This window comes from Diceros bicornis, chromosome 2 (genome assembly GCF_020826845.1).
Source record: "Diceros bicornis minor isolate mBicDic1 chromosome 2, mDicBic1.mat.cur, whole genome shotgun sequence".
In the NCBI taxonomy this organism is placed as follows: Eukaryota; Metazoa; Chordata; class Mammalia; order Perissodactyla; family Rhinocerotidae; genus Diceros; species Diceros bicornis.
This window is the reverse complement of record NC_080741.1, coordinates 71,647,047-71,673,224: the sequence shown is the minus strand read 5'-3', so window position 1 is coordinate 71,673,224 and position 26,178 is coordinate 71,647,047. Positions and strand designations below refer to the sequence as shown.

The following is a 26,178-nucleotide window of genomic DNA, read 5'->3' as shown; positions in this document are numbered from 1 at the left end:
TTTAGAAGCTTATGTCAGGCTGTACCTGTATTATGCATGTCTTTGCTTAGCGTCATCTCTCTCCCACACTGGAGTGAACTGAGGCCCACAAGGGCAGACACCATGCCCGTCCTGTGCACCATCCTCTCTAGCACCTCACACCGTGCAGGGCACTTGGTCGGCTTGATGAGTATTTGTGCTACATCACCCTCCAGGCCAGTGACCTTCCACGTGTGGTCTGTGGGCTGGTGCCACTCCACAAAATCCTTGTGACTGGTCCACAGCAAGAAGTGCAGAAGCTGAGAATAAATTTTGGGAAAATGTTGTAGCAATTGACATCCAAGCTTGCGATCAGAGCGCTCCTCTCCTTGAACAGAATTCCACTGTGGTCAGGCTCACGTGGACATCTCATGTGGCAAGAGCTACGTTCTCATCACGTGCAGTGAGCCCACAGGTCATTCTGCAAGAGGTGGAAAAAACCAACCAAACAAACCTTGATCCATCACCATAGAGAGTTTGAGCAGTAGAGTTCTAAGCTATAGCTGGAGAGGGGGAAAAATCCCTTCTAGATGAAGTGAAGAGAAGCAAAGATTTTTTTTTTAAGCTGTACTTTTTGCAAAGAGTATTTTAAAAGAAGACTTCGGCATTCATGAGCTCAGCCACCCTGTGAGGCAGGAATTATTTCACATGTAAGGAAATGCAGAGTGGTTAATTGGCCTTCGCCTGTTGGAGGGGCGAGGTAGGGGCAGAGCCCGGCCACAGAGGGTGGCACGGAACAACAGCAGCGCCGGGACGTGCTGGGTGGTGCCAAGCGTGGGTCTGCCCCCAGGACCCAGGTCTGGGTAAGCCATCAAGTGGGTCTCCACGATGTCAGTGGAAACCAGAGCGAGCAGCTCGTAAAAAAGGCCAGCTGTGGGCGTCAGGCCCTGGCTGGTGAAAACCAGGAAGGCATCGTCAGGCCTTGATTAATGCGGCTCATAAAACCACGCAGTAGAAAGGCTGCTCTGTCTGCCCTGCATCTGGCCTGCGCGAGCATTCACAGTTCTGAGATTCGATGACTCTCCCTCCCTGCTCACCTTCCTGACTTTTTTTAATTACCAAGTGATCAGGACTGATTATATTTTGGAAATGGGACTGAATCTTGCTCTGTCATCATTCCCAACCAGAATGAAAGCCAGGGAAATCCTTAAGCCTTTAAAGACTTGTCACAATAAACCTAATTGCTAATATTTATTGAGTATTAACCATGTACCAGGCACTCAGCTAAGAGCTCTCCATGCACGATCTCATCTAATTTTCCAAAACTGTTAGGGGTGTACTAATATTAGCCCCATCTACAGAGGGGGAAACTGAGGTTCAGCGAGGTGATGCAGCTAGGCAGATGTCCCACAGTTGATTTGAATGGCAGAGCCAGGTCTTGAACTCAGGCCCTGCTGACTCCAAAGCTCAGGCTCTTCCCCACTGAGCCAGGCCAGGCACACTGGGCAGGTGAGAGAAAAGGCAGGAAGGAGCAGGTACCTTGTGTTAGCATTTTTAGGGAAGGCTTCCAAGAATAGGGAGGGGCCTGAGCAGGTCTTTGAAAGCTAGTCAGAATTTGGGGGGAAGCGAGGGAGAGAAGACGAAGGGAACCAGCCTCTGTTGAGCATTTTGCATTTCTGTCTCATCAACACCTCACCCCTCCCTATGTGCTGAGGGCCATACAGCCCCATTTTACAGGGGAGCAAACAGAGGTTTTTGAGAAGCCTACGCAGGGGTGGTGCACACTCATACCTCACCCTGTATTCCCACACCTATGGCAGACACTGCTATCAGTCAGAGCACTGTGTCCCATTGAGCCCTCATTGGGCCTCAGAATCCTTCTCAACACAGCACTCCAGGTAGCCACTATTGACCAGGATTGACATGTCAGATGAAGCCCATTTGCTGTCCTTGTCTGACAGCTGGAGAAGAATCAGAAAGAGCAGAATCAGGATTGGGTCTTCTGATTCCAGATCCTATGTGTTCTACCGTCAACCCTAGAAATAGAGCACCTTTCCCTTCCACTTTTCTCTCTGCACTTGATTCCTCTCCTGATAAAGCCCGGTTCCAGGAACCCCTTCACCCGAGATGTCCCAGCCAGCCAGCAAAGCACCAAATGACTCAGAAAGGTCCTCATGAAAAACTTAAAAGCTAAACCAGTCTTGTCAACTTGGCTGAGAAAAGGCCTCTTGCTAAAGGTTTTGGGAACATGACCTTAGTCAGCTTCCTGGAGAGATATCTAGGAGGTTCTCTTACAGGCTCTGAGCAGCACAGGCAGCTGACTCTGACCCAACCCTCTCTCCCCATCATCCCCTTCCCAAGTCCATACCAATCAATAATGAGTATCTGAAGGGCTATGTGGAGGTAGATTCTGAGACCTCCATCAGGGTTGATTAGTAATGTCTGCCACAGATGTGTGAACAGGGAGTGGGGGCAGGAGGCTCAGGCCAGCCAGACAAGGCCAGCCATCACAAAACACACACCAGTGGCAGCTGGATGCTGTGGCCTTGACAATGCAAAGGCAGAGAGCCAGTACCCAGCTGGGAGTTTGAGCTGCAACAAGAACACTGGGTCCCTGGGAAGGAAAACTCCATGTCTTCAGGGCCCCAGCCAGCAACCCATTAGCTCTGCAGGCCACAGACACCTACAGCCGGAACAGAGCAGGGAGGGGTGCAGGCCCTTGAAGGCCAGAGCCTTCAGAGCCATAGACATATCGAAGGACTGGGGAATCCTGGCACCAGGCAATGCTTACACTGCCCCCTCACCCTGAAATGATGACAAAGGGACACTCCCCCAGAGATGGGGGGACATTATTTTCTCTTTGCAAATCATCCATCTTCTAGAGAGGTAGTATAGAAGGGGTCGAGACTCAAGCTGCTGAGTTCAAAGCTGTCTCTACCACATACTAGCTGTGTGACCTTCGGGAGGTTACTTAACTTCTCTGTGCCCCAGTTTCCCAAGGGATAATATTAGTACCTTCCTCCTAGGGATGTTGTGAAAATTAAATGGGTTAACATATGTCAAACCCTGGGAAGACTGCCTGGAATATAGTAAGCAACACGTGAGTGTTAGCTATTCCTACCATTCCGTAAACCACTCAGCCCAGGGGAATCAGAAGCCTTCATAAACGAAGAGGTTACTCTCCTGTGAGCTGAATCAGCCATGCGCATGGGGCTGCTTCAACACGTGGAATGAGTGAGATGTTGGCCAGGTCTGGATGCCCATTCTAACAGAGTGAGCAAAGCTCTCGTTTCCACTTCTCCAAAATCTTCCTTAGACGCTGGGTGCAGGACAGGCCCCAGGCAAGAAATAAGAAGGGCTGGGGTGGGTATTTGCCCCCACAGCTGTCCCCTAACCCATCTCCTTAGGGCCCTGTGCCCTGCCCCAGCCTGTTGGCTGTTGGGCTGCTGTATCCCTTATCCTCGGATAGTCACATCCCTCCCCCACCCACTGTCCCCAGAGAGGCCCCAACCCTCGGCTGTCCTGCTTCAGACTCACATGGAGGATCTGTAAAAGTGCTCACCTCTAGGCCCTTTCAGACTTCTAAATCAGAGTCTGGGGCGGGCCCAGGAGGCTCTTTCTTTCATAAGGTCGCCAGGTGATTCTCACGCACCATCAAGTTCAAGACTCGATTCTTCAGACCCACCTGTCTAGCATGTTCATGTTGGAAGCCAGCTGCGATTTCCTACCGATCAAGAGAAGAACTGCAGTCGCCTGGTCTTCCCAAGACAAAGTCAAGGATGAGCCCTTCCCAGATGTGGAGTCAGCTATGTGGCTGCTTAGGAATTCTTATTCTTCCAAGTGTTGGGTGACAGATCTTGGCCTCTTTGGCCAACCGGAACCCATCGCATCCTTGGCCTCTTTCCTGGGCTGTAGACTCAGGAAACGCTACTGCTCATCTCTCTCTTAGTTGTGATGAGGATCAAGTGAGGTCACCACAGACATCTCACAAAAGTCAAGACCCTAATGACCATGCAGCCTACCCTGAACTTTGCAGATGAGGAAACTGAGGCCCAGAGGCCTTCTCAGTCTAAAGCACAGAGAGCAGCAGCAGGGCTGGAGCTAGAAACTCAAATTTCCTGACACCCCAGGACTCAGTCCACCTCCCAGGCCATCTCCTGTATCTGGGAAAGCACCTTGAAAAGTATTAGGGACCGTGCAGAGAACATGGATTAACAGGGTGTGCTGTGATCCCACCGTGCTAGAAGGTGTCCCTGGGATCCAGGGCAGAGCCACTAAGGGGGCATCCACAGCTACCCTTCACTTTAAGTCCCATAGGAACCAAGGTCGCCTGTGTCTTCCTTTTCTAAAAGGGCTCTTAACCAGAATTCATTTATTGTGAAACTCAGCAAATACCAGGCTCTGGACTACAGTACCCCTCCGGTTTCTCACCCCTGCTCCCTAAAATCAGGCAACAATTGGGAGTGTTCATTATGAATTGCAGCATGAATTTCCATGTTGATTAACACAATTTCAAAACAAGTCCAACCCTAAGCAGTGCAATATGGGGCGGGCAGGTTCCAAGAGGGTAAATTGGCAGCAGCCATCCAGGCAGCTGGAATCTGGCAACCTAGAGGGGTGTCAGGGTCGTGGCCAAGGTCAGGCACAGAATGGAGAACGGTCGTCAGGATAAACCATTTGCCATTCTCAGTTTCTCATGCTGTGTGGCCGTGACCTTTTTCTCCCCCTAATCTCCCCGTCCCTGGGACTCACCCAAACATAAGATTTCTGTTCATTTAAAAAAAAAAAACAAAGGCCAAATTGAACAGTTATCTATGGACATATTAATATTCAGATGGTTACTAGTCATATCGATGTGGAAATGTTATTGACTTGAGACCTTGTCGATTCTATTAGAAGCTGCCTTGGCATATTTTTAAATTAATAAACCGTGAAATACTTTCTGCCCATAATGATTTAATTATACTTTTCTAAGAAAAGCAATTTTAAACTAGATTGACTTTTTTTTTTAATTAGGAGCATTGCCATGAGGTAGATGCAGTAAAAATACTCAGTTTTGAAGGAAACAAAATCCGTGTTGCAAAGCCAGCAAGTCTAAAATGAACATCTACTTAAATTACACCCTTCTCATCAAGAACATGAATCTGTGACCACAACTTAGGGAGAGTGAAAGCTTACTTAGGCCTCTTTTGGGTGTTACCAAAATTCTCAACATTTCTTCCTTGAGAATCCTTAGGTTCTGCAAAAACCTAAAGAAGCAGGAAATTGTTCACCAATTCCAGATCTCACCAATTCTCAGATCTCTGCTTGGGTGCTTAAGAATCACAGTCAGTTTATCTCCTCCCTTCTAGGGGCTGCAGTACATGGATCTCATCCCGAAGGAGAAGCAGCCAGTGACAGGCACCGAGGGCGCCCATTACCGCCGCCGCCAGCTCATGCGCCAGCTCCCCATCTACGACCAGGACCCCTCGCGCTGCCGCGGACTTTTGGAGAATGAGTTGAAACTGATGGAGGAATTTGTCAAGCAATATAAGAGTGAGGCCCTCGGCGTGGGAGAAGTGGCCCTCCCTGGGCAGGGCGGCCTGCCCAAGGAGGAGGGGAAGCAGCAGGAAAAGCCAGAGGGCGCAGAGACCGCTGCCCCCACCACCAACGGCAGCATCGCAGACCCATCCAAAGAATACGTAAGTCCCTATCATGCCTCGGGGTCTGGCTGAAACCGCCCAGGCCCAAGGCTGCCCGGTCAGGGCCCCGTTCATGCATGCATTCATGCATTCATGCCTCCAGCAGCTATTTGGTGCTCATTTACTCTGTGCCAGGTACTGTCCACGGAAAATAGGTCACAGCCCTCGCGAGGCTCATCATCCAGTGGAGGTCACAGACAACCAAACTGTTGCAGCTTAGAGAAAGGGCATCTGAGCTTGCCTGGGGCTGAGGGTAGGCTTGGAGAGGAGCTGAGGCCCAAGCTGGCTTCCGAAGAATAACTGGGGTCTGCCAGGTCTTCAGGCTTTGCAGGAAAGACCTGTGCCGCCTTAAAGAGGAGAGCACATGCAAAAAAAGCCCCAAGTTCAAGAGTGCACAGCGGAGTCAGAGGATTGCAAAGTCCCATGTGACTGAAAGTGTGGTGAGCACGGGGGAGGGGGACACGAGGCTGGCGAGGTAAGCAGGGCAGCTTCCTGAAGAGTCGTGCCACCCATCCGTCCATCACTCAAGTGTTGATTAGCCTGTACTGTCTGCGAAGCCCCAGCAAGTCAAACAAGCAGAGGACATTGTCCCCATGTTGGAGAGTGCCATGGACTTAGGACTTTACTCTGAGGGCCATGGGGAGCCACGGTAGGCTATCCGTGGGAGGTATCGGGAGATCTGAGCTGTGCTTCCGAAAGTTTCCTCTAGTAGGAGCGTGGAAGATGTGCTGTGAGGTGTGAGCCACTGGAGGCTGAGAGAACACAGAGGAGGAACCGGGGCCTGGGAGGTGAAGGCCTCCTGGACTGGTTTGTCCTACTCTGCACCACAGGAGGTGAGAGGACTAGCCTGAGACCGGGGCCACGTGGGGCTGATGTTTGTTAAGTTTTGTGGCTCCCAGCCCCCCTTCTATCTTTTGCTCCCTCAACCCCCATCCCCCACCCCTCCCCAGCAGCCACATGGTCTCAATTGCTTCTATTTGACATTTGGAAATCAAGGTCTCAATACATGAGGTCCTAAAGCAAATTACCTGTCTTGCTAGGAAGAGGCTGGCAGTCACCCGTGTGAGCCAGACATCCCAGGGAAATGCCAGCCCCAACAACACTGCCCCTACATCCAGAGAGGGCCGGGTGCTGTCTTCTCTGCAGCGACTCAAACTTGTTACCCAAAACTTGCCTCCTGCATCTCTAACTCCCATCTCGTTGGCATGTTCACTTGGGATGGCCATCCAATGAGCTATGGCCTAACACTGTTTCATCTGAGAACTGAGACGAAGGAACAAAACTTATTTTCTCTACCACCAATCCGGTGATGATGTTGAAATGATCCATTTCTCAGGAAGAGTACATGTCCTAGGGTCTTAAAAAATGTTAGATCCAGTTGCCATGTTTTATAAACTAGTCTCCTCCCCACCCCCACCTCTGTCCACGCTGAAATAGCTGCCTGTCCTTAAAGAATAAGCACCACGTAATTCCAAGTTGGAGGAAGACCTCTTTAAGTCCTCGTGCCATTTCCAATTGCCATTCCCAAAAGAGATGTGCTGATCTAAGAACGTGTTTTATCCTTGACTCAGCCCCACATATTTTTTCAGGGTGGAAGTGGGGCAAAGGCAGCCGAGATCCCAGGTCCTTGCTACACTCAACTTTGGGAAATAGTTCTGACACTTTGGAAGCATTTAAACAAGACCAGACAGTAAATGGCAAATTCTAGTCAGAAAAGAAGAATCCAAAGGAAGACAGTATTGGTTGGCCTGGGCTGGTGGGAGAAGACACACTTCTGCTTCCTACCCTAACCCCAATCTTAATTCAATAACTAATGATGTAATTAGTGGATTAATGTCTGTTCCCCCCCTAGATGCTGAGGTCTTGTCATGTTCAACTCTGTATCTGCAGCAGGTGTCATCAATACAGATACTAGGTGCTCAATAAGTATGTGATCCATGAATGAATGAATGTTCAAACTAAACTGAGCCTTGAAAGATGGGGACAGTTTGGATAGCCATTTGCCTAGGAGGATGGTGAGATCCCAGGTCAGCACCTGCTCTGTGCCAAATGCCATGCTTCCTCTTTCAGGGTCTTTGTTTCATTCACGCAGTGCCTGGGGCGGTGAACTTCACCAGCCCCATTTTACACATGAGGAATCAGAGATTCAGAGAGAACAGGTGACTTTTCCGAGGCCCCACAGTTTCTAAGGGGCAGAACCTGGATCCGATGCTCTTTCTGCGTGATGCTGAGTTAGAAAACCCTGCTTGTTATCTGTTCCAGGCAGAAAGAAGCCTGGTGTTCTTGTTTAACTCCCCGTTATCTCCTTGAAGCCAGGGAGCAAATCCTGTCAAGATAGCTGGCTAGCCCACCAGGCCACAGACCGCCTGCCCCCAGCAGCCCCGCCGTGAGGTGTGGACGTGGGCCACACTCCCTGAACTGCTTACCCCCGTGAGGAGCCACGTTAAGTGGGCATGGGTGCCGGCCACCCTGTGCGCTGTGCTCCTCTTTTTTCTCGTAAAAGGGCAGCGTAGGACAGTGACCGGCGCCAAGCAGCAGGCACGAAGCCTGATGTTTGCTCCCCTGGTGAGGACAATGAACTTTGCCAGAAGTGGTCAGGGCGTGCAACTGGAGAACCCAGATATGGGGAGGAGATGTGGGACTCAGCCTGACACCCCAAATCCAAATGGAGATTTCTGGGGAAAAAAAAATGGAGGCAAAAAGAGGGACATGTGAAACATATTGTACAGGAACTATACTGGTAACATCGCTGTTTGTCATCCAAACAGTGATCATTATGACTGTTGTTAGCAGCTACAATTTAGGGCTTTCTCTGAACCAGGATAGAGCTAAGCACAAGAGCGTCCAATTTAAAGCTCCCAGCCACACAACGACGTGAAGAAAGGCTGTGGGATTTGAACTAACCTCTGTCAGACCCCAAGTCTATGTTCTTTCCTCTCCCCAAAGCTTATTCCTCAGAAAGCTAACCGATTCTATGCCATAAAAGGGTCATTGGGCCATGGCAGTTTGGGAGACATTACAGTGAACAAAACCAAGTGGTTTCTTTCTGACCTGACTTCTCTGAGCATTTAGTAGGAGATAAGGCAGTGATTTTCAAACTAAAATCACTTTGAAGGCTGGTCCAACTCCGGAGGGCTGGGTCCCAACCCAGAGCTCCCTACTTAGTGGTGTACGGGTGGGGCCTGGGAATCTGCATTTCTCGTGAGTCACAGGTTGATGCTGACGCTGGTCTGGGGGCCACACTTTGAGAGCCACAGCTAAAGAGTGTTAAAAATTATTTCACATATAAGCTCAGCAAAATGAATCATAGACCAAAAATGGTCTATGGTGAGGGTCCAAGAGACGATAACACGGGCACTATCTAGATTTATTTGGCCTCCTGGCTTAGGGAGTCCAGCTTTGAGAACACTGCACGGGACTCGCACATTCTTTGAACTGTCCATGGGAGTTCTGGAAGCAGGCACAGGCTCTAACGCGCTGCTTTCTGCCCCACCCTAGCCAGCCCTGTACCTGACCACTCTGCATTCAGCAATCTGGGTTCATGAGCTCCCACTTGTCTCTATGCTGCGCTCAGCGTACGCTGTAGGACAGTTCTCCTACTGAGCTCACTTGGCTCCATTGCGCTGCTGTCAGCCTGTTACCGCGATCCTTTCTCAGAGAGCAGGGTCAGGCTGCTGAGTCCTCCCCCACAGGCCCTCCACGACACTGTCCTCAGAGGAAAGGGTTATTCTTCCAGACCAGAGGAACACGATTGCCAAAAGCCTTTTCCAAATTGCCTGTGTGGAGGTCCCACCCATGGGCTGAGTTTTGAGTGAAACCAGATAATGGCAGGGCAGCCAGATTGCGGGAAACAGTGCCATCTGAGCCCGACCCGTCCTTGTGGCCGGGGCTGTCCAGTCACTCGGATCTGAGTCAAGTTCGAAGATCTGCACCCCACCCCCAGCTTTCAAGCTCCAGGCCCTCAGATGGGCCCCACTGACAGGACGGGACAACCTAAAATTAGCGTGGCACGTGAGACATGAACCCACACCTACCTTAGAGCAGTCCTCTGAAGGTGTCATTATTACACCGAGGTTAGGAGAGGCAGATGCCATGGGAAATGCCTGCAGAGTAATCCCTCTTCATGAGGAAACACCAGGGCAGAGAAATCCCAGATGCTAGCTCACCCACTGTCACTCCAAAGCATGCCCTTTAAATCAGTGTGGTCAATCCCCACACCAAAGGGTTTCCTCCTCTCTCTCTCACACTTGCCCCACTGTGTGTGTGTGTGTGTGTGTGTGTGGGTGTGGGTGTGGGTGTGTGTGTGGTGGGGGGTGGGGGGGACAAGCTGAGAACAGGGAAGAAGGGGAGGGAACTGTTACTACATAGCAGGCTCATTCATCTCTTTGAATCCTCAAGCAAGAGAGGTTGGGTTGTTATACCCATTTCACAGATGTGGAACCTGAGGCACAAAGAGGTTAACCGGCTTGCTGATGAGAGGGGGGCCGGAATTCCATCCCAGGTCCTTCTGCATCACAGTCGTGTGCAGTCTGAGCAGTCCTGGGGTGGGGCCCTGGCAGAGCGGGTACAACTCAGGTGCGTGTGGATTTCTGTTTGCTGGGGCGAGCGGTGGTGTTGGGAGTAACTCACAGCCCAGCCCGGTGAAGAATTTGGGGGCCTTTGGTCTGCGTGCCAAAAGCAAAGGAAGGACTTCCCTACCCCACCCCAATCCCACCCACCGTGGATTCTCGGCAGTCTTGGGAGCTTCAAAGGGTTCCACGGCCAGGGAGCTGCCGACTCCGACACCTGGACCGTTTCACACAGAATGGTGAACCTCCCATCCACTTTCCAGGCCCTCCGCTCCCCACCTCGCCCACCTGGGTGGAACCTGTGGGCGCCTGCACTGTGCCGGCAGTAACCTTAATGCTCTGATTGCTAACAGCTCCACCAAACCATTTCCCTGCATTCAGAGAGCTTACTGGATATTTTCTCAGAAATCAAATCTACAGATTTCCTGGGTATTTTGCCCAGGCATTTCCGCCCTTCCCTACACCCCTAGCTTATAACTGAAGAAAGGGGAGAGAAAGCCAGAACATAACGTTTAATATAGTCTCCACCCTTTAGTATTTATCACTCCTGCCAGGAGTTCCCCCCACCCCGCCCCTTCCCCATACCACCCCCTATTTCAGGCCAAGCCATGGCACCAAACAGAGTGACTAGAAGAATAGATTGAGAGAAGTCAAGACATTCCTTGAAGTCTTAAAGATTTGTTAATTTTGTCCCAAATTACCGTGTGGATCCCCTGCCCCCCTCTCCCCACAAGAATGCACAGAGGAGGTCTGGGTCCCCATCCTCCACCAAGGTCTGCCTCTCAGATGGAAATTTACAGCAGCTGGCACTGCAGCCGACTCCAGCCCCAACAAGGGACATATTTGTGGGCAAAGGACTTCCAGATCTTTGTCCAAGCAGATGTTTGGCTTGTGGGCTCGGCAGGCTGGCTTTCCTGCCAGCCCCGCTCTGGGCATTCAAAACCACCACCCCACCCCCATGCCTTGTGCCCATCTGAGCTGAAGGACAGGAGGGTAAGAGGCCCAGAGAAGCAGCCCCAAAAAATCTCCATGGTTACCAGGCTTCTCAACCTCTGCTTTCCTCCTTCTTTACGGTGGAGATATTTTAGTGACATTAAAGGAGGTACTTTTTTTCCATAGAAAATTCCCTTTGTCCCCACTTTTTATGCTATAAATGCTTTTCCATGTTGCCACATAAGCTTCACAAGCATCCTGTTTTTGTTTTTTTTTTTTTTTCTGGAGTGGGCTGCATAATATTCCATTGACTAAAACAGGGGTTGGCAAACCTTTTCTGTAAAAGGAAGATAGTGACTATTTTAGGCTTTGCAAGACGTACTGTCTCTGTCACAACTACTCGCCTCTGTCCTGGAGGCAGGAATGCAGCCGTACATAGTATCTAAACAGATGACCATGGCTGTGTTCCAATAAAACTTTATTTGCATACACAGGCAGTGGGCTGGACCTGGCCCATGGGTGTAGTTTGCTGACCCCAGAGCTAGAAGAGCTGTAAAACAGTTTTAGCTTTTCATGCATTATTTAGGTTTTCTCCAATTTTACTTTGCTATTATAGGCTAATGGATGATGGTGGTGGTAGCAATGTTGTCATCTGCCAATCAGTGACCGCCTAGGTTGTGCCAGGCACTGTGCCACAGGGTCCCCATTGCTATTCTATTTAATCCTAAGAATTATCCCACCAGGTATATTATTCCCCTTTTTATAAACTAGGACATTAAGAGAAGTTCTTAGCAAAGTTAAATAGTGTTTTCAAACTTCAGGTCACAACTACCAGTGCATAGTAAATCGATTTAATCAATAACAACCAGAACTTTAAAAAAAAAAACAATAAAAAAAAGAGTACTTCAGGGGTGGTAAATATTTTTCTGGGAGACTGTTGTCTCAGGGTTGTATGTGTGAGAACATGTGTGTTTGGGTACTGGATCAGGCCATAAAATGTATTTTCTGCTCTGGATCACAGACCAAAACATTAAGCAAGCACAGAGTTGAGGACATTGTCTGGTCATTAGCTGCTGAGTGGGTAAGCCAGACCTGGAATTCAGGCCTGCCTCACCCCCAGCCCCACACAGACTCCAAATAAGAGAAGCTCCCGTGACCAGAGCCCCCATGCCACAGGCACCATGCGAGGCTGTTACAACAGTGATAACCACATATAAATAAGGCTTTTCCCTACTCAGCGACATCCTTCTGCAAGAAGCTAGGCCTTGCCACACGCTAGTCAAAGCTGGCTTCGAGAACACCGCAGGCTGATGTTCTCTCTTACAAGAGTGGCATTTATGAAGCTTCCTGGCTTCATCTTCCCCCTTTGCCAGACAACCAGTGAGGGAGGTTCAATTAGAAATGCCTGTCTACAACTAGCATATACAGCTATGTCCTGGGGCTTTCGGGGGGGCGGGAAGAGGAAGATTGGCAACAGGTGTTAGCTCAGGGCCAGGCTTCCTAAAAAAAAAAAATAGAAATACCTAATATTTTACCTTGCTTGCCAGAGAGCCCCATATTCGATTACCTGTCCCCAGAAGACATGTGAGGCAAAGGCTGGCCAACAACAGTGACCACCGTGTGTAAAGTATCTTCGATGAGTCAGGGCCTGCCACATGTTTCAGATGAGAAAACTGAGGCTCAGAGAGGTGGCGGACTTGTCCAAGGGCTCACCAGTGATGAAACTGTGGTACAGACCTCATCCCAAAGCCCATGACCCTAACCATCTGCATCGTAAGGAGCCTTAGGAAGATGACAATGTGGGGGCACAGGACACAAGAAGCCAAGGATGCCAGAAGTGACACTGGGCCAGAAAAGAAAAGAAAAGAAAAAAAAACTCTGGGATACATGAGGCTGTAAAGCAAAAATGGTGAATAATCACCATAAGAGGAAATGGGGAGATGCTGTTTATAAATAAATTGTTGAGTATTTGTGTTGGAACGAACCCAGTGCCTGAATTCAAGGCCCTTGTGTTAATATTTACTGTATTGTAATAGTGAGATTTTCATAAGGCTCTCTGGGTTTAGACTAGGTAGGCCTTTGGATAAGAGCCTTCCAGAAGAGAACAGCATGATTGGGACAGAACTCCTGGCAACTCCAGTGGAGAGATTATTGCTGGTTTAGAAGGTTCTCCGTTATCTGCTGATCCCTCTCTGAAGGCCAACACGGCTCCATCCTTAGAGACAGTTTTTTGGCCCTGTCATCCTTGTCCCCTGTCCTTCATCTGCTGTTGCCTAAAACACTTGGTGTCTTGGTTACTTCCATTTCAGAAGTCATAATAATTCTGCGTGCCCACGTGCGATGTTCCCATTACCTAATGCGGCATATCAGACCACCCCAAGATGCAGCAGCCTAAAACAATAACATCTGCTTTGCCCACAAATTGGCAATCTGGGCAGGCCTCAGTGGGGAGAGCTTGTCTCTGCCCATGTCCATGTGGCATCATTTGGAGAAGCTGGCAGGCTGGGGGCTGGAATCTTCTGCAGTTCCTTCACTCACACGTTTGGCCTTGATGCTGGAAAGACACTAACAGCTGGGGCTGGACCCCGAGGGGCTCCTTGGGCCTCTTCTTCTATCTCTGTGCATCATCTCCACATGGAGGCCTCAGGACTCCCAGGTGTCCCAAGGTATGTGTGCTGAGAGAGCCCAGTGGAAGCTGTGTTGCCTTTTAAGACCTACCTCGAGAATCTGCAGCATCCGTCCACCGCACTGTGTTCCATGGAAGTGAGTCACTAAGGCGGGACCACATTCAAGAGAAGGGAATAAGACGCTCCACTGGTTGGAGGAGGGTCCAAGAATTTGCCAACAACATTTACGCACGTCATGACTGAGGAAATCCCAACCCTGCAGGGTCTCAGCTTTTGAGGCAGCTGAATCGAAAATGTTCCTCGACTTTCTCAAAGCAGATGTTTACAGATTACAAAGGCCTGGAGTACAGAATATTCAAACTCTTTCGTTGAGACCCTTTTAATTAAGAATCTCTGCATTTGAACAGGGGCAGGGCAAAACTTCACTGGCACAGGGAGAAATGTCACATGAGTTCTGCCTGTGAAAGGTTAGTACCACACATCCACAGGGGGAAGATAGTCTGCAAACTAGGTTATATGGCAAGCGTTGGAAACATTCTCCCGAGCAAGCTGTGATTTTAGATAGTTGGGAGTATTAATAAGAACCAACGGATGTGCTAATGATAAATGTTCTTTCTGCCTTTTAACACAGTCCCGAAGGACTTCTCCTTGATCACACTGTCTCCTTCCCAGGGGAAGGAGCCTGAGAATGACCACATTGGGCTTTCTTAAAAATAGTCTAGAATTTAAGCATCCCAGGAATTCAAATTGGCTTTGGCTGTAACTGAACTGAACTGGTGAGGTCATTTTTGCTGAGCTTATATATAAGGTCATTTTTAAACACTCTATGACAGTGGTTTTCAAAATGTGGTCCCCTGACCACGCCAGCATCCCCTGGGAACTTGCAAATTCCTGTGCCTCATCCCAGACCTACTGAATCAGACACTGGGGTGGGGTCCGGGGTGGGGGGTTGTGCACAGCAGTCTGTGCTAACAAGCCCTCCAGAGGATGCTGGGGTAGGCTTGAGTCTGAGAACCACTGTCTTAGAGGGGGTGGGGTTGGAGAGAGGGGAGCAGGCCCACCAAGCTTGGGGTGTTACAGAAAGGAATCCCAGGCCTCCCAACCAAAAGCAAATCCTGCCTTCAATATGTCTTTGTCATCTTGAGAAAGTGACTTAACCCCTCTGAGCCTCAGGTTTCTCATCTTAAAGGAAAGGTGGAGGTAGGAATAACAGGAGATTTCAGCTATCATTATTGAGCCCCTAGAAAGGCCATTAATTCTATTATCCCATTTAATCCCTCCAAAAAACCTGTGATGTTGTTATTATTAGTATCATTATTAGTATCCCCCTTTGACAGGTGAAAAAGCTAAGGCACAGAGAGGTTAGGTAACTTGCCCAAGGTCACACAGGTAGCCCCCCTTCTCAACCAATCACTGCAATTTAGACATTGTAAACCTCAGTACCAAAGATTGTGGTAGGAAAACAAGTTTGTGCAGAGAAAGGCAGGGCCAAGATCATAGGACCCAAGCAGGCTGGGCATTTTGACTCTTGGTTGCCAGCCTGTCCCTGGTGGCTGAGGGGTCACCAGGCTGACAGAGCCAAGACACGGTCAGATTTCTCATCCTTTGAGATGACAGGGACAGGGGCACTGAAAATAGCTCAGAGGCCAGAAGAGGAAATTGGTTCCTGATATATATTGACAGGGGTCATTACCCGGACATCATGTTTTCATGAAATGGCAGTGACCCTGTTTGCTTAGAAAGGGCTGGCTCCCGGGCGTAACAAGGCCAGGAGCCAGGGATGCTGGGGAGAAATGAGAGAAGAGACACTCCTCCGAGAGGCGCTGGGCAGAGCGCTTTCAGATGGCGGGAAGGTTGGGACCCAGCTCTGTGAGCATGAATCTCTCTTCCTTCCTCCAAGCTGCCGCCAGCTTTATCTCCCTACAGGGCAAACTGGAACACAGCACTCCTGGCCTCGAGAACCAGTTCTCACTCCCTGTCACCTCCAGAGTGAAGTGCCAGGCTATAACCTGGGTGCAAAGCCACCCACAATCACCCCTGAACTGGCTTTCTGACCTCGCAGCCCTCTCTTTCCTTCTGTGGGTCACGGGTGCCCGCTGATGCTCCCCAGACACATCCCGGTGCATTGCTATCGCTCCCTCTCTCCCCGCTTCCATGTGAAGCACCATCTGGAAATTTGGAGTTGGGAGCCCCACTGGTGTGTCATGGTGATGCCCGACTAGGCGTGGTGGATCGACAGTAAGGCCCTTCCGTGTGGGAGGAAAAGGGCTGGAAATTTCATTCTGTGAAATTGAGAAAGGAGACAGACAGAAAACTCGCTTGGTACTCACAAAGCCTTTGCCAAAGAGTTTGCACTTCCCGGCTTTGCTAAAGAGATGGTGAAAACAAATGAACGCGATTCATCACTTATTTTGGGTTTAGACCCTCTGATGAGTTCCAGGCGAGCTGGGACTCAGTCATGTGCAGAGGAACAGGGTTTTCATTTTGATGAAGGACTCACACCATTCATCCTGTGGGCGTCACTGAAACCACACATCTAGCATGTTCTAAGGAACATCGTCAGGCAGTCAGGATCAATTAACCAAACACACTCCTTACCTAGACATTCATTGAACAACTGCTGTGCTTAGGGACCACCATCAGTACATGGACATTCTTTGTCATTTGGTTTTCTTTCCCCAATTTTCATCATTTTAATTTTTATTTCCTCTTCATATACTAAATACGTAATTACAGTATATCAATTAAGAATGCTAAGTGTTTAGGCCCTTAACATATGCCTACTCATCTTTACATGGCAAACTAATAAATATTTGTGTTTTGGCTGACATGTAATTGGTGCTCAGTAAGATAGTTCTCATCTAAAGCCAGGGTTGGCAAACATTTTCTGTAGAGGGCCAGGTGGTAAATATTTTCAGTACTGTGGGCCAAGGGCCAAAATTGGTAATATCATGCAGGCACTTTATGTCACAAGCGAGAAAACAAATTTCCACAAATTTTTTTATTTTAGAAATTCAAAATAAAATAATATAATTAACCACAGGTTTTTGTAATGGAAGTTGTGTTACTCAGCTCAGGCTGCCATAACAATACCGTGGACTAGGGGGCTTCAACAACAGAAATTTCTTTCCTCACAGTTCTGGAGGCTGGAAGTCCAAGATCAGGGTTCGGGCAGGCTTGGTTTCTGGTGAAGCCTCTCTTCCTGGCTTGCAGACACCCTTCTCACTGTGCCCTCGCATGGCCTTTCCTCTGTGCACACACACGGGGGGGGGGGAGGGAGGCAGGGAGGGAGCACGAGTGAGAGATCTTTAGTCTCTCTTCTTCTTATAAGGACACCAGTCCTATTGGATTAGGGCCCCACCCTATGATCTCCTTTAATGTTAATGACCTCCTTAAAGGCCCTATTTCCAAATACAGTCACATTGGGGATTAGGGCTTCAACATATAAATTAGGGGACAGGGGTGACAGTTCAGTCCATAACACTACTATAACAGGTCTACTAATGAGAAAAATGGAATTCTTTTTTGGGAGAAAACGTTCCACTTAATTGGAGTTCAAATGTAAAATCCATTCTTAGCTTCTGGGTCTTCAACAAAGGCAGCAGCCGGGTTTGGCCACAGCCCTAGTTTGCTGACACCTGATTGAAGGGCCACAGGGTGCAGTAGAAAGGACCTTGGCTTTGGGGTCAGGCTTGGCTTACCTTTGCCTCCTATCAGCTGTGTGTGACTGAGCAATCACTAGATCTCTCTGAACCTCAGTTTTTCCATGTCTCGGGGGAAATAATGATTTCCCCAAAGGGAGAGCACTCCAGGAGGGAAAATAGCTCTTTAGGGTTTCCGTAAGGGGTGTCAGTAACGAGTGTAGAGTCCTGAGCACAGTGCTGGATGGACACCTGCCCTAAGGGGATGACAGCCATCGTCTTTGTCATCACTGTCATCATTAGCAGAGTTCTGAGGAGCAGGAGATAACTCCAAAATGACTCAAAAGATTTTATGGATTGAGTATCCACCTTGGATAGGATGTGATGAGAATGACAGTTTACCTCTGTGGTTTTCCTCCCAATGTAATCGCAATAATGTCAGACAAATCCCAATTGAGGGATATTCTACAAAATACCTGACCAGTCCTCCTCAAAACTGTCAAGGTCATCAAACACAAGGAAAGCGTGAGAAACTGTCACAGCCAAGAGGAGCCTAAGGAGACATGACACCTAAATGTAAAGTGGTGTCCTGGGTGGGGTCCTGGGACAGAAAAGGACGTTGGGTAAAATCTCTGAACATCTGAATAAAGTTTGGACGTTAGTTAATCATAACATATCAACATTGTTGATTAATTGTTACAAATACACCATATTAATGTAAGTTGTTAAGAAGAGAGGAAACTGGGTGTGGGGTATATGGGAACTCTGACTATCGTCACAATTTTTCTGCAAATCTAAAACTGTTCTAAAATTTAAATTTTATTACAAAATAATCATGCATGGACAAAACTTAATTCAAAGTGCAAGGTGGACAATGGTTTTAATGTAAAAAGGATGAAAGGATGATTGATATGGTTTCAGATTCCACATTAACTAACTTTTGAGAAACTACCACTTGTCAAATTTTGATGTAGCATCAAAGAAGAGCCACTGTTATCTGGAAAGGCTGTTAAAACACTCCTCCCTTCCTTTTCCACCTTCCTATCAGTGTGAGGCCAGATTTTCTTCAGATATTTCAAAGAAAACAACATAATGCAAAAGCTGAAAAACAAAAGCAGTTACAAGAATCCAGCGGTCCTCCACTGAGCCGGTCATTAAAAAGATTTGCAAAAACGTAAAACAGTGCCACACTTCTCACTAAATTTTTATGTTTGGGAAAATATAGTTATTTTTAATAACAAATATTTATGTTAACATGTTATCGGTTTATTATTATTTTTAAATGAATTAATAAATATTTAAATTTTTTCTCAGTTTTAATTTCTCTTGTGGTAAATATCAATAGCTATTACCCATGTGAACAAAAACTCTTTGGGTTCTTAATTTTTAATAGTATAAGGGATCCAGAGACCAAAAAGTTTGTGAATCACTGTACTAAATAAGTACTTTATTCCTCACAACAACCTTTTAGGTAGGCATTATTATTATCCCACTTTGCAGATGAGAAAACTGAGAAACAGAGAGGCGTAGTAACTTGCTCAAGGTCACCCAGGAAGCAAAGAGGCTAGAGTCAGGACCCGAACCTGTGTCACTATGCTCTCCTGACTCCCGTAACCTCACGGTTCTCCCCCACCCTTCCAGGTCTGCGAGCTCTGCAAGGGAGTGGCCTCCTCCGACAGCCCAGTGGTCTACTCGGACAGGGCAGGCTACAGCAAGCAGTGGCATCCCGCCTGCTTTGTGTGCGTCAAGTGCTCCGAGCCGCTGGTGGACCTCATCTACTTCTGGAAGGACAATGCGCCCTGGTGTGGCCGCCATTACTGCGAGAGCCTGCGGCCCCGGTGCTCCGGCTGCGATGAGGTGAGAGCCAGTGGGGCTGGACGCTGGGGTGGGCACTCCCACTGATGTGGGAGAGGACCCAGAGGCCAAGGGGAGTGTGGCTTCGTTGATGATGTGACCCACAGCTAGGAAAACTGAGGCTCAGGGCTCTCTTCATGCTCTCAGCCTCTGTTTTCTCATCTGCAAAATGGGGGCCGATATTAGTTCCCAAGCATGGCTTGTTGGGATGGGTCAGACACAGAGGCCCTGTCACGTCTTATCCTTGGCACAACGCCTGGCACTTAGTAAGAGCTCAGAAGAATGTACAGGAGGTGCACCAGGAGGCAGACTGCCCACGTTCCAACCTGGCTCTGCTTCTATTAGTCGCTTGGTTACCTAACTCCTGGGCCTCAGTTTGATCACTTATCAAATGGGAAGGTTAACAGTGCCCACCCTGTGAAGTTGCTCTGAGGATATATGAGATAGGGCATGCAAATGCTTGGCACAGGGCTGACCCGGTAACGAATAAATGGGAGCTGCTGTTAGTCCTGTGATCATGTAATATGACGTAATAACCTAGCATTAACATACAGTAGTTAGAGATCCTGTGAAAGACTTCAACTCTCCTATATGGGTTTAGACTAGAGGAACTCTAAGATATATTAATAATGACAATAATAATGATGGTAATAATAACGACTATCTGCATGCCTTTGGTGACAGGCAACTCACTATCTTCATCTTTGGACCATATGAGGTTTAGAAATATGTTCTTCATATCAAGCCAAAATCTCCCTCTTTCCACCTTCCACAACTGGTCTCCATGTGGAGTTCAGGCCCTTCAATCCTCTCACCTAATAACTGTGATCAACCGATATTAAGAAGGAAAAGGACTGTCAGCAGGCCCGCCCCCTGACCTCAGTTTTGTGAGGACCGCAGTATACTCACAGTGACAATACTCTACCCTTTATTAAGAGCTTACAATGGGTCAGTAATATGCTACATACTTTTCGTTGATGTGCCATTTATATTTCACAGCAGTGCTTTAGGCAGAGACAATCATTATCTCTGTTTTACATTTGAGAAAAGTGCAGCTCAGAGAAGTCATGATAATTATATAGCATTGACTTTGTCTCAGTCACTTATCGGTGGAAGTACTTCATAGGTAGTAACACATGCAGCACTCATAAAACCCTATGGAGTGGGTAGTATTTATTATCCCCATTCTACAGATGTGGAAACTGAGGCATAGAGAAATTAAGCAATTTGCCCAAAGGCATGCAACTGGTAAGTATTTAAGTGAAAAGTCAGAGCTGGTTCCTGTTTGATCCCAAAAGCAGAAGCCACATTTAGCCAGTGTGCTATTCTGCTCTTTCTGAGCCTCAGGGGTTCCTCACCATACATATGTTCCAGAGAGTCACTTTATTCCATGCCCAAGTGACCCTGTGTGCTCTTACCCTTGAAGACTGCCATTGGCCACTGAGCTATTGTTGGGCTGTCTTCACCAGGGTATGTAATCCCGTCTCAGAACACAACTGGGCTTTGGGTTTGGCCCAAAGAGCGTCACAGATGCTAGATAAGGACAGCCTGACTATGGCGGAGGACTTTTTTTTTTTCCATCCAAGAAGCTAAGTTGCAAGCATGACCTTCGCCAAATACTGTACTTACTGCCTGAGATTTTTGTCCGATTTCTCCACTGAAGCATTTAAAGGTGGAAACAAGAATGGGGCGGATGAACCACCATCCTCCACCTTATCCTCGATGCACTGTCTCCACGAGGGACAGAACTTGAGTGTGCGTTTCTTCTGCTCCTCTCCCCAGATCATATTCTCGGCGGACTACCAGCGCGTGGAAGACCTGGCCTGGCACCGAAAGCACTTTGTCTGCGAGGGCTGCGAGCAGCAGCTGAGCGGCCGGGCGTACATCATCACCAAGGGTCAGCTCCTGTGCCCAACTTGCAGCAAGTCCAAACGCTCCTGAAGGGCTGCCGTCCACGGCCGGAATCCACAGGATCCCACCAAGAAGGAAAGCCAGGTGTGCCGAGACCATCCTAAGGCTCTGACATGACAGCCAGCAAGCAACAAAAACAGTGATTTTTTTTTCAGTGGGAATATATATATACATATATTCTAGGTTGGGTGGTGGTGGATCCTTGAGGGTCAATAGTTTCAAAGCCAGAAATGTTCTGAGAAGTCTTAGGATGGAGTTATTTTGTTTTTTTTGTTGTCGTTGTTTCCCAGCTACCAACTAAAGACACAATTGGCATCCTGCAAGGGATCTCTGAGAGGAGTTTCCCAGAATGCAATTGTGAGTGATCAAATCACGTAGCTGTAGAATGTGCGTGCTTTTTTTGTGAACATGGGAGCTCCTCCGGGAGCAGGCTGGGATCCCAACGATCGTTTGTTGCCTCTTTTCAAGTGGAATTTGAATTTTAAATAAAAAACTTTTTTGGCATGATAAACGTATCAATAAAAGTTTTATGAAGTCCACAGACACCCTGATGTAATTATTCATGCTGCGGCAGTGATATCGTGGCATCCATTTAGCCCCGGACCCTGCGTGCTGGTGCTGGCAGAAGGCACTGCAGATGCTAGTGTGCCTCTTCATCAATTGTGTCTTGTCACATTTCTTTGGGGAGTGTAGGTCCTGGGGGCAGAATGCCCATCGCCTATTTCCAGATATCCCCTAATCACTGATGGAAACGTGCGTGTCGTGTTTCATGGTACCAAAAAGCAGCCTCCTGGGAACTGATGAGCTGCCTAAAGAGCGGGGACCTGCTTCAGCTGCCCTCAGAGCCCAAGCAGGTAATGAGTGAAGCCCCCTGGGAGTGAGACCAGGTAGAGTGTTGGGGAACAGCCAAACAGGGCCACCTGCACCAATCAACGGGTGCCACGTGGGACAAGGTGACCAGTGTGGCAGACCTGAAGAAATACGAGATTTTTATGAGAAATCTCTCCATTTCTATATGTTACCAACCGACCATTGAATGAGCCAAATAGAATAGGTGTTTGGGCCAGATTTTCCCTCTTTTATGGCCTCTCTGAGCATTTGCAGTCCCCAAATTAGTTTCCTTTCCACAATTTCTAAGAAAAAACATCTCTTTTTCTACTGAGGATATAAGGGTGAAAAAGACACGAGTCCCAGGAGCTCCCAGCTCCATTGCCGATGCCCTTTATTTCTGTAACTTCCCATGGTGCCAGTTTCTTTAATTTCACCACCCAGATTTTGCTCTCATCATCTCTTATCTACAATGCCCCATTCGTGCACTTTGCAAGTTTGGCCAAAGCTATTGCCGATTCCTCCCACAGTGGCTTTCTGCTTCCAGCTCCTCTCTCCAGCCAGCCTCAGTTCCCCTGTCATGTCCATCTTCTCAAAGAGAAGCTGTGGGTGTGTCATCCTCCTCACCCACCCTCCATAGCTCCCCATTGTCTCTCAATTGAAAACCAAGTTCTCACCCTGACATTCAAATCCTTCCAAAACTTGGCTTAATTATCTTTCTGGCCTCAGAACCCTTTATTTCTCTAGATTTCCATTTGTCTATTTCTCCTAGACATTTGCAAATTCTCTTCAATTGAGCCCCCCTGTGCTTTTGCTAATCCTGTGCTGGTTACTTGAAGACCAAAGCCATCTGTTGAAATTCTATCTATCCTACAAGGTACTCCTCAAGCATAACCTGACAACAGCCTCCTAGTGAGTCTTCCTGCCGTGAACTCTCCACACACTGCTCAGACAAACTGCTCAGAAACACAGGTCTCATCATACACTCTCCTCTTCAGAACACTCAGGGGCTCCCTGCAGCACACACAGAAGAAAGTTGAAACTTCTTAGCTTTCCAATCAAGTTTCTTAATTTTCCTGGCCTCAACCCACCTTGCTGCCTGCTCCCCTGTCAGAAGCCAGATGTACCGCTTGCAGGGCCCTGTGTGTGCCCCATGCTTTCCCTACCTCTGCGCCATTGTGCAGGCTGTGCCCTTTTCCTGGAGTTCCCCCATTGTGCTCAATTGCTGGCTCTTGCATGGGGCTGCCATAGCTGAGTGGGATTCTGTAATAGAGTTGGAAGGATGGACGCTTTAAAACGTTGCAACGTGAACTCATCCGTGATTTTATCCCCTACGTCTGCAAGAAAAGCAGCTGCCACGCCCATCACTCCCATTCTCGAGGAAGACTTCCCTGGCCTTCCCTCCCCTCTGCAGTGCTGTATGCTCCTCTGTGCTCTCACGACACCCCTGGCTCACAGTGGTCACTGCACTGATTCTATTGTGCTAGAATTGTTAGTTCATGAAAGCCTCCCCCATAACTTCTTGAGAGGACAGTCTCATTATCTTTGGTTCCCAATCCTTAGTACAATGCCTAGCAACTACAAGAAAGAACAAACAGACTAGGGCCCTTGGATGATTCACTGTTGCTAAGGGCACTGGGTTCCAAAACGGCCTAAATCAAATATAAAAACTTCAGACTGAGGCAGACACTATTGGCTGTCTTCTACATGTTGCCATTCTCCACACCCACTTCCTTCTTCCTGTGTGAAGAGCCCACTTCCCACTCTATAAACTCACTTTCCCAGCTACTTTTGGAGCAGGAGAAAGGGCCTGTGACTCCATCCCTACCACTGGGGCTTCTCCGCTGGGGAGCTGCTTAGAAAAGTTTTCTTCCTCACTGAAAAGAGATGTTCTGGAAGAAATAGCCCTGCTTACTTTTTCTTTTGATAAAATTGCAAACTTACCAAAAAAATTATAAAAGAACAACTTTTCTGCTTGAACCACCTGATGTTGTTGCTGACACAATGCTCCATCACCCCTGCATATTTCCGTGTGTAATTCCTACAAACAAGGATATTCTCCTATATAACCACAAAACAACCATCAAAATCAAGAATTAACATTCTACTGTCTAATCCGCAGACCCAGTTCAAGTTTCACCAGTTGTCCCAATAACGTCTTTTATAAATCCAATCCAGGATTACGCATTCCATTTAGTTATCTTGTCTCTTTAGTCTTCTTCAATTTGGAAGTGTTCCTCATTTTTTTCCTTGGCATTTATGATCTTGACATCTTAGAAGATTAAACACCACTTATTGAGGCCACTTACTTGTCCGTCAAATTGGGTTTGTCTGATATCCTCTCATAATTAGATTCAGGTTATGCATTTTTGGTAGGAATGCTATGGAAGTGATGCTATTTTCATTGCATCCTATCAGATAATACAAAATTTTTCTTTGTTCCATTAGTGTTGATATTAATTTTAAACACACTTGATTACACTAGATTTTTCCGTTGTAAAGTTACTCTTTCTCCTTTTGCATTTAATCAGTATTTTGTGGGAAGGTACTTTGAGACCATGTTAATATCCTCTTTCTCATCAAAATTCCACCCTCTAGTTCTTAGTATCCATTGATGTTTCTTGACTGAATTAATTATTACTATGATAGTTGCCAAATGTTGATTTTTCTAATTCAATCATTCCTTTAATGTTTATTAGTTAAGGAAAAGTTCTATCTTCTCCCTATTTATTTATTCATTTATTTATATCAGTTTGGAGTTATAGACTTCTATTTTATTACATTATTTATAACCTATTGCTATCATTATTTATTTTGATGCTCAAATTGTCCCAAATTTGGCCAAAGAAAGCTCTTTCAAGCTGGCTGTTATGTACTTCTGACGTATCCCCATCATTCTTTAAACACAGTTTTACATTCTGCCTCAACAGGGAGTTCCTGGCTAATCTTGTCCTTTCTTTACCCCAGCTTTGGAATCAGCCATTTCTCAAGGAGTTCACTCTTCTTAAGCTGGGTGCTGTTGGGCTGAATTCCTGGTGCCATCTTAGAACCCTGAGGAGACAAGGGCACCAAGCCAATAAGCTGAGGACGATGGGGCTGAGAATTAAACAGAGCCTAGGTCCTTGATTATGTCATCAAGCCAGCGAACTCACCTCTGGGCTTCTTGTTACATGAGACCATTTATTTCGCTATTCTTTATGCAGGGTGATCCATTTCCTCATTGTGTAATATATTTCCTCATCATATAGTTTCTCATTAGTGGGATCTTGTTATCTGTAGCGCCAAAACAATGTGACTAACACCCAAGATGTTTCACATTCCAGCTTGGGTGAATTACACATTTCTGAAGACTTTACACTCCTAGTTCATTGGGATTTTTAATTAAGTTTGTCCCACGGAAACACAAGTGATAGTGACATGAGCGTTTGACTCACTGGGTTATCAGACTTTGGCTCCAAATGTTTGGCTTCAAATATGAGAAAGTTACATGAAAGATGAGACTCTGCAATGGCATGTGTATTGGCCATTCACACGTCTCTGCCTTTGACAAGCCAAGGCTGGCGATGATGCTGTTGAAGGAAGAAGTATGTTTGCTCCTTTTTCTCAACCAGTATTTGCATTCAGTCAGATCCTACCAGTTTGAAGCAAAATGATCTTTTTGTCTGATTCCCTCCATTCTACGATAATAGAAACTGCAGGCATCAGCATAAAGTGTTTCTTTGGTCTGAGTTAGTACCACGTTGATTCTTGAGCAACAGAAGGGATTTGGACTTGCAGACAGAAGAAATATTATCCAGGCCTCTCTTGTTGCAAGTGAGGGAAGTCCAATTTCAACCAGGTTAAACCAAAAAAAAAAAAAAAAATTAGAAGGAATCCACATTCTAGAATCTACTTTCTAGTCAGAAAGTTCAAGAGACATGCCAGCTTCAGGAACAGCTGGATCCCGTAGTTCAAATTCTTTAGTCAAAAATCTGCTTCCTCTCTCATCTCTCATCTCTGTTTTCTTCCATGTTGGCTTCATCTTCAGGCAGGCTCACCCTGATGGTGGCAGACATGGCCACCAGCAACAGCTAGGGTCACCTTTGCCCTCGGAACTAGTGAGCACAATGAAAAGGGAGAGTCTCTTTCTGGGGCATTCTGGGAATGACTTTGATTGGCCCAATGTGGGTCATGTGCC

The 26,178-nt window shown here is 47.4% G+C and overlaps 1 protein-coding gene across 1 annotated transcript in view; it reads left to right on the top strand.

Moving 5' to 3' along the window:
- LMCD1 (LIM and cysteine rich domains 1) overlaps positions 1–21,718 on the top strand; it is a 59,382-nt gene extending 37,664 nt beyond the window's left edge. Inside the window, exons 4-6 of the mRNA XM_058563295.1 lie at positions 5,310–5,639; positions 19,050–19,265; positions 21,045–21,718. Of these exons, the coding sequence (XP_058419278.1) occupies positions 5,310–5,639; positions 19,050–19,265; positions 21,045–21,203 (705 nt within the window). The 3' untranslated portion in view covers positions 21,204–21,718. The remainder of the gene's footprint in view (positions 1–5,309; positions 5,640–19,049; positions 19,266–21,044) is intronic.
- The last annotated feature ends 4,460 nt before the right edge of the window (positions 21,719–26,178 follow it).